The following is an 8,714-nucleotide window of genomic DNA, read 5'->3' as shown; positions in this document are numbered from 1 at the left end:
TGGAATCGCTGAGGAAGAACCGCATCTTCTATATTCCTTGTGAAGGGTGATTTGGAAACTTGGCTTAACGCTTTGTTCATGGCGTTGTTCCCCAAGCCCCTGCTAGGCGGGCTTTTGCGCTTATGTCGATGGTTGTGCTCCTCTTCATAGGAAAAAGTCTCACTAGGCGGAGTTCTGGATCTCCGCCTATAACTAGCTCCATCCATCTCCTCGGATGATGGTTCGGAGCTAGGCTGGGAACGTCCCCACCTGGCGTGGCACAACTCTCTTTTCAACCCGTCAATTTCACGTTGCAGGTCTTTGTCATTCTTTGCATAGGAAACATGACTCTTCCCACGAGAGCGACTTTTGGTGGTATGAGTTGTGCGCACACTTCCCTCATGGCCCTCTCTTCGTTCGGGACTCCGGTGCAGATCACCATGCTGAGAACCTCTTGACTCTGCTTGGTGTGGGTTGACATCTACCTGATGTGATCTTGCTGCGTAGTGATGTGGACCTGCTTCCTCCATCATGAACGTTGATCCGGATTTCTTTTAATCTAAATCAAGCTCTTCCCATAGACGGTGCCAATTGTAAGGACTCAATTTGTAACGATCCCAAACTCGTATTGGGTTCGATCGCTAAAGGCCCAAACAATAAATTTGTAAAGCGTGGATATAAAAAAGAACTAGATTAAATCTAAAAGAAAAACGATTAAACTTTAACGTTTTTGGATGGATTAGCACAAATATTACGATCAATTTCTCCTTGAAACAAGTTAAGTTCCTTATTTCATAAGATTTTCTTCTAGGTATCAACTGTTCAGAAGTTCCGATCTTTCCTTTTTGGCGCATTCTTCCATGTTATATACTGCCCTCTTGGTGTCATCTTCACCACATACGTGTAGGTTGGGTTCGGGGGATCCCTTCCTGTCCCATCCAACACCTTCTGGAACCTCCAACCAGTAGTTGTAAGGCTGCTTCATCACTGTTTAGGCATCATCTCCATATTAATGCAGCCAGAGAGTTGGTTGAGAGGCAATTAATGTGGAGGCAGCTGTTGTTAAAGATATTTGTTTATCTTTTCTTTCTTACCCTTGGTCTCATGTCCCACCTTTTGTGGTAGTACAACTTCGAAGTGTGTTTGTGACAATGCGGCGTTCAGATCGTCCTCGGACACATATTGCCGAGATGGATTTTGTCCTCGGACGCATACTAGACCCATCTCATGCGATATCTACTTCTCTTTTCATTTGGTTCCCCTAATAATCTTATATGGGCCTCCTCGGATAGTTTAACGTCCTCAGATGGGCCACAGGCCCAGTTAACACGGTTTTGATAGTTATTGATTAATCGGCCCCCACATTATTGTTATTGTAATTTTTTTTTTCTTTTTGGGCTTGAAAACCCTACCAAAAATTGAAAACTATATACTAGATACTTAATTAGTAGTTTTTAATAATATCTTAGTAAAATATACAAAGATAATATAATTATGCTATTAAATTGAAATTCAATGAATATAGTCATTCTTTTAGTCTAGAATTTTTAATTCAAATTCATAATATACACATACATATTTTTATTTTTATTTTTCTATGTCAAAATTTAAATATATATTTTAAAACCTTGAACTGAATTAAAGTTGCATGTAATTTTTACCATATATATTTCATCGACATTACATTACTAACTATGACCATTCTCTTATGTTTTTTTATTTCTCCATAAAGAAAATTTTGGTACAAATAACATATAATAAATAATGTAATATAATAAAAATTAATTTTAAAATCCTGTATTTAATTGATATGGCTCAATTTGGGCAACATGTTGTCCTCCTGTCACCTGATTTATTGTGTTTTTTTTTTTTTCTTCACATTTTAGAATTTATTTACTGAAAAATTTTAAACTTTTTAAATGAGATAATTTACTCTAATTGAAACTCCATCATCAAGATTCTCTATCAAAGTTCAATATTACCTGCTTCATTTTAACTAAAAATTTATAATCAAAACTTGGATTTTGCTTTGAGCTTTTTACTTTTTGTCTCATGTTTTACCAAATAAAAAATAAAATTATTTTTTTTAAATAACTTTTATCTTTCTTTTTTTCCTCACTTTTAATAACTACTTTATATATGTGTAAAGACAATCTCTTCTTTATGAAAATTTCATTTGATGCACCGTATGGTAATGGGAAAGGCAAATAATGTCCATTGCTGTAGTGGTACATTTTGTAAGAATTAGGGTTTTTTTTTTTTTTTTTTTCTTCTTTTTAAATGGGTTCAATGTACCTCGGTTAATATTCCCGAGCGAAGGCCTTATTAATATGTTGTGATCATATTTAATAATGGGCCTTGGTAAACTTACTAAGGTAAAATTTAGGGGTTAAATATGATATGTGATGAGTAGATATTCACTGAAGATATTAAGGGACGTCCCCTTTCCACTCCTAACATTAGACGAGATCCTACAACTATTTGGCTAGGGATCAGAGTGTGGCTTCACCCACTTAGAGCCATCTTGAAAGGAGTTCGAAGATGAAAACTTATCTAGTATATTGTAGTATCCACCTAAGGATTCATACCTAAATTTTACCTAAACTAAATATCTTCATGTTTTTCTAAATTTTTTAGTATGTAGCATGTGCATGCCTTTCTTTAAATCTTACCTCCACAGCATTCTGACTCAATTACTTTTATGCAAATATATACACACACACACATACATATATATATATATATATATATATATATATATTTAGAACTAAGAGTTGGAGATATTTGGAATAGAATTTAAATTGGAATGTTACCTATAAAAATAATTGATGGTAACTTTGTAGGGAATTAAGCCGAATTCCCAACCTGTGAGAAACAAAAAAAAAAAAAAATAGAGAAAACGCACGCTAAAGAAAAAGAACAATCACATGCACAAGACACTATTTACGTGGTTCGGCAATTTGCCTACGTCACGGAGTTGCAGGGATTTCACTATTTTCAAGGAAGAATACAGAGTACAACTTGCGGCTACAATACTTTCTCTCTCCTTAAAAATACGGCAACCGACTCTATAAAATTAAAACCCTAATCACCAAGTCGGTTTCTATATGGGCTAAACGGATCATGGACTTAGGTCATGAGTCGTCGAACCGAATTAAACAAAACTAGACTCCACAAAGCCCGACAAACTTAAATTATGAGGCTACAGTTACATGGGAACTCAAAAGCACACACACTCATCTTGTCCTCTATAGTCTCTCCTCATGTGTATAATGTTTATAATATCATCAGAAGAATGTTGCAGCGTTTAATGACAAGCACCACGACAAACATCGCAAGTGTCCTTTACTACATTCTTATAATACAGAACCTCCAAATCTCCAGGTCCAGAAAAAAAATAAATAAATAATACAAGAATATATAAAACCAAAATTATTAACACTTGCAGAAGAATACAATACAAAAGAAAGCTCTGTCAATCCTCAATGGATAGTATGGATTCTAGCTCTCTAAAATTAATCCTCAGAATCATTGAACTAGTGGACTACACTTTTTTGGATTTATTGCTGGTTTTAACTGTACCTTTTTAGGTCCAAGAGCCTCATATGAAGGTTATTGGTTTGTGCAGACCGTGACGTATGATATATCATGCAGCAGTATAGAATCAATTTGATTCACTTCAGATTTACATTGAGAGTAATGATAGGTGCACAGTAAATAAAATATTGTTACTTTAGGGGGGATTTTGTTGTTTATATATTTTGATCCCCTAAGTTTTTTTTTTTTTTTTTTGTAATTCAGTTGTTTGTTGGTAGCTGGTACCTTGGTTCCAAAATAAATTAATAAATAAATCACAAATGTGGTAAGTTTTGATTGAAATGAGTTTAGCTTGTGTTCAATGCACCGGAAGAAATATGAACATGACACAACACTTGTCAAACAATGACCAGATGGATTCGTTATTAACATCTCTTTTATTCGTAGGTATTATCATAGGCAGAGGGAGGGGGCCGTGGCCCCCCGGGTTTTGAAAAAACTCCTCCTCCTCCTTGTAATTTCTATGGAAAATAAAAATTTTATATTAGTTCTTACACATTGGCCCCCTCTAAGAAAAAGGTATGGCTTCGCCATTTCGTATTACAATATGTCACTTTAACATACACCAATTGTAAAAAGAAAAAAGAAAAATAAAAAATTCTTGAGTCTCTAGACTTATGGTAATAATTATGATCACATGGTTGCTAACAACATTATTTCTATATAACTGGGTTTAGAAGTCATAGCGTAGGTTGACTTGTGTCTCAATTTGATAATGCAATTAGTTAGAATGTATAGTTGATGTGCAGTTTGCCGGTTTGTGTTTAGGAGGTGAATTGGATATTTTTGAAAAACTTGGACCAGTCCAAACCTCAAGGACGATCTTTGTCTTTTACCCTATTTTGTAAGACATGGTATGTACAATGCTAGGACCGTAAACAATCACACAGCTTCTATCACAAACTTATTATGTGACGAGTTGTGAGTAGTGAAAGTGTGAACCCACAATTTTTTCTTCACCACTTACAACTAGCCATGTGATGAGTTGTGGCAAAGATTGTGTAATTATTTATGATCTTAGCATTATTTAGAATGTAATCCTAGCATATAATATAAGTGACATGGATTATTCAGAATGCATGTACATCAATGCATGTAACTCGATTAAGATTTAACAAAAAAATGTCATAGAATATCATATTTATCACAACCCCCCCCCCCCATCCCCAAATTTTTTTTATTAATCTATGTAATGTAAAATAATTTGAATGGTATTTTGGGTTTTTGCACTAGTAGATGGATTTAATTTATTTATTTATTTAAGATGGTATTTCGTAGAAACATTTTTGATAAAATTTTACATGAATGAAAAATTGATGTTAATTTTCCAATTTATATTTCGGATTCATTATAATGGTCTCACACTTGAGTGTAGTTACATATAGTAATTTAATATTCCGAGCATAATAAAACATTCCAAGAGGAAAATTTTTATTGCCTTTGATTCTATACCCTATTTTTTAGTATCTCTAAAAGCATTTTTTTTTCCTTCCCTTAAAATTTTCATGAACTAAACAAAAGGGTCAAAAAAGCAAGTGTGCAAAAACACAATGGAAAGAAAGCCGGTTTGTAATGAATGGAATTTGGGTCGGGTTTGAAATGATTATAGAGATGATTTCTTTTTCTTATTTATTAATTTTGCCTCCCTAACCACCTAGTAACTAGGTAGGTCCTCTCCAACCCAACTAACATGCTACAAACATCACTTTCCTAAATATATGTTTTTTTTTTTTTTTTTTGGCTAACCTCCCAAATATATGTTGTTGTTTGCAACACTAAAGTCCCTATTATTTGACAATGCAATTTTACATAGCGGTAAAAAAAAAAAGCCTAAAAGGTAATTGCTATTGATATTTGATAACCTCCTATATTATCAAAGAAAATTACAAAAATTAGCTGTTAAATTAATGCAGCTCATTATTGGTTCTTTATTTATATATATTATATATCTTCTCTTTCTCTTGTCTAACTTGTAGTGATTTACAAAAAAAAAGAGGTAATGTCTTGCTTTTGTTCATCACTAGAAGTTATTTTTTCATCAGACCCAAAACGTAAAAACAGGCTTTTCCTCCAACTTTGGCCTTGTCCTTTTTACCACTTTTCTGTAACGAAAAACTCCAACTTCCTCTGCCCCCATTTTCCTCTTCTTTATCAATGTCATTTTCTTTGGCAGAATGACCACCATCAACATGGCCATCCATGTCTTTGTTTGAAATTTCAGCTGTTTTTCTGTTGAAGCCAGTTAGAAAAGACTTCAAGGGTCTTCATGTCAGCCCTGTAATGCTTCTGTGTGAATTCAAGCAGCATAGGCCATGTGAAATCCGGATACACCCGTGGACACAAAGTGTCCACCAATTCACTTGGTGGGCTTACCACCTTATCATTTTTTGGACACAAAAAGAAAGCTAGAGATTTCCTTGGTGTTTTGCTGTTCACCACTGCCCTATGCAAGCAACTCTTGTATCTTCCATTTGAAAGTGCCTAAAAAAAAAAAAAAACCCCATTAATTAATTAAGCTTCTACAAGTACTATTAATCCAAATTTCCAGATTTCAAATTGATATTATATATAAACTACTGCAAAAATAATAGCTAGAATAACATACCATGAAGGTGTCTCCGATGTTAACAACAAAAGCATTGAAATTTGGGCTAATTGATCGCCATTCGTCGTCTACAAACACTTGGAGTCCACCGACTTGGTCTTGGTGAAGGATGGTTAAAGAAGTTGGATCACAATGAGGCCCTGTACCTAAAGTAAGGTCAGGTTTTTGACATGGTGGATAGTAGTTGAGCCTCATTATCGAATCGTTCTCTTCAAAATATTCCCTATAATGAGCTCGGCTTACGCCTAGGCTCATTCCTAGGAGTTCCATGATCCCTAGAGAAAGAGTGCTCATGGCCTCGCAATAGTCCTGGTAAACCCTCCTAATGACAGCAACAACAACCAAAAAAGAATGGAATTAGTACAAACTGCATGAACAAAAAATGAAATATGACATGGAAATTGAAAACTAATGACAAAAAAGGTAGCATTTGTATGTACCCAAATGGCTTGAAATCTTCACCCATTGTGTTGGATAAATAGTCTTGGACAATATTGGATGAGTTAGGTTGAGCTGAATAGCGAAAAGAAAGTGTTTCTTTCCAAGGTAGCTTGTTAGAGAACCTGCCAGTGAAACTACTAGCATAACCACAGTGCTCACCAACTTTCCTCTGTGCTCTCTGCTTTGCTAACATGGGCAACTCAAAGAAGTGGTCTATGTATTGGTGAGCATCAGCAATTAGCTTATCATCAACACCATGATTGACAACAAGAAAAAATCCATGCTTTACGCAAGCCTTGCCAACAATTCTGGAGGCTTCCATTGCAGCAGTTGGGTCACCAGAGAGGAACCCTTTTAAGTCAATAAGGGGAACTTCAAGCTCTGGTGCATTGGCACAAGGCTTTTCCTCGTCTGGCCATATGAACTGCTCTGGTATGTGTTGTTGGTGTTTGAGCACTGAGGCATCAAAAACTAGTTGCTTTTGCTGCTCATTGTGTTCTTCTTTTGGTGGGTGAGGCATGGAGGGTATGTTTGTGATGCACTCAATAGCCATTGCATTAATGAATTTTAAAAGCATAGAGTAAATCTGTGTGTGAGAGAGAGAGAGAGGAATATAGTAGTATATATATTATAGGAAAAGAAGAAGAGGGAGTGAAATAAGTTTGAGAGGTATGACAAAAGAAAAGCCAAAGGCCGCCCTCATTGGGGAGATCGGTGAACATAATTTGGGATCTTATAGCAAGCACTTTCACAAAGAAAACTTTCTTTTTGCAAAAAGGGCTTTGTAAAGTAGTGCATTTGCAAGGGGACCCGGGGGTGTTTTTGAATGGGGGCAATAATAAAAATTTACCCAATGCTCCAAATTCCAGAAGTATTTGTCTTTAATATTGTTGCCAGGAAATCGTTTCCCAATGGGATTTTGGCTGTTTTTGGTGAGAGAAATGCTAGTGTTACCCTCTTGGGACATACACTTTAAGCAAAAGAGTGTTGTTGTTGATGCCACTTTCAAGTCCAACAGTTGGTTCTACCTAATGGCTAAAAAGCCCACCTGAGAAAGCCACCTCTTCATGGAAACACAACCTACTAAAACCTTTGGGAAATTCCGACCAAACAAAAAATATTGGAAAGTTAATGCAAGATGTGAGAAATGACTATGACTTCCCCACTACAATATGTCTCTATAGTTCATTTCTCTCTTTCTCTCACCAATTTCATTCTACTATTTTGAGGAAATTCAGAAAATTTTGAAGTACTACAATGAGAAAAAAGAAATTTGACATTGTAGAATCATTGTTCCAAGTACTTGGATTGAAAGGGCTTGGATGTTGTATATACTTGTATATTGTGACAAAATACTTACAATGAGGTAGCTTTTGTATTAGCAAGGGCTAAGATATGATTGCCAATCCAACATGGCAGTGTGTGTAAGTAAGAGACAGAAATATTTCGCGAGGATTTTTCATTGGAACAAAATGACTGAAACTTAAAAAGGGCTTAGGGGTTTTCATGTTTGGTTTGGTAGCCTAACAGTCAGCATCAAGTAATGCTTATCCTTCTTTAAAGTTCATTGTTTAAATTTGGAAGGGGCAACAACTTATTTGATATGAGTAATTGGAAAGGGTTGATGCATGAGGTTGGGAAGGAGAAGTGTCTACTCTGTGAGTGTCCGAGTGCGTGTGTGTGTGTGAGAGAGAGAGAGAGAGAGATCTTGGTCTGTAAATCCATGTGAAAACAAGGGCCCTTTCATATGGTTACAAAGTAGCATGTAATGGTTTAAATATGTCTGCTACTTTACTACATGCCCTTTCATATCAAACTTGCTGGTCATTTCAAAATAAACACTATTACTTTTTTCTAATCAATCCTTTTTTCCCCTCACTAACGTGGGTGTTTAAGATTCTTAGAGCATCAAGTGACTAATCAATCCTTTTTCTGAAAAGAAAAAATCATTCCAACCAAACAAAGACAAATGATACAATCTCCAATTCATCAAAGACTGAGGCATCAACAACCCTTCCTCGACTATGAATTTTATTCGGAATAAAAAGCAATAGTTATTTCCTAGAGAAGAGTTTATTTTAAGAAATAATGA

General features: G+C 35.3%; 1 protein-coding gene across 1 annotated transcript; it reads right to left on the bottom strand.

The window, feature by feature from the left end:
• Nucleotides 1-5,468: 5,468 nt before the first annotated feature.
• LOC126699652 (gibberellin 20 oxidase 1) lies at nucleotides 5,469-7,339 on the bottom strand. Its single transcript, XM_050397600.1, has 3 exons — nucleotides 6,622-7,339; nucleotides 6,182-6,503; nucleotides 5,469-6,057 (listed from the first exon to the last, which is right to left on the bottom strand). The coding sequence occupies exons 1-3, from the start codon at nucleotides 7,197-7,199 to the stop codon at nucleotides 5,794-5,796; spliced, it is 1,164 nt and encodes a 387-aa protein (XP_050253557.1). The 5' UTR covers nucleotides 7,200-7,339; the 3' UTR covers nucleotides 5,469-5,793.
• Nucleotides 7,340-8,714: the final 1,375 nt, after the last annotated feature.

This window comes from Quercus robur, chromosome 9 (assembly GCF_932294415.1).
Source record: "Quercus robur chromosome 9, dhQueRobu3.1, whole genome shotgun sequence".
Taxonomy (NCBI): domain Eukaryota; kingdom Viridiplantae; phylum Streptophyta; class Magnoliopsida; order Fagales; family Fagaceae; genus Quercus; species Quercus robur.
The sequence above is the reverse complement of the archived record's forward strand: the minus strand, read 5'-3'. Positions and strand labels throughout refer to the sequence as shown.

Coding starts and splice junctions, on each gene's coding strand:
- LOC126699652 (XM_050397600.1), bottom strand. CDS start 7,199: ATGCTTTTAAAATTCATTAATGCAATGGCTATTGAGTGCATCACAAAC. Junction 6,504..6,621: donor GAAGATTTCAAGCCATTTGG/GTACATACAAAT, acceptor TGCTGTCATTAG/GAGGGTTTACCAGGACTATT. Junction 6,058..6,181: donor ACATCGGAGACACCTTCATG/GTATGTTATTCT, acceptor TTTTTTTTTTAG/GCACTTTCAAATGGAAGATA.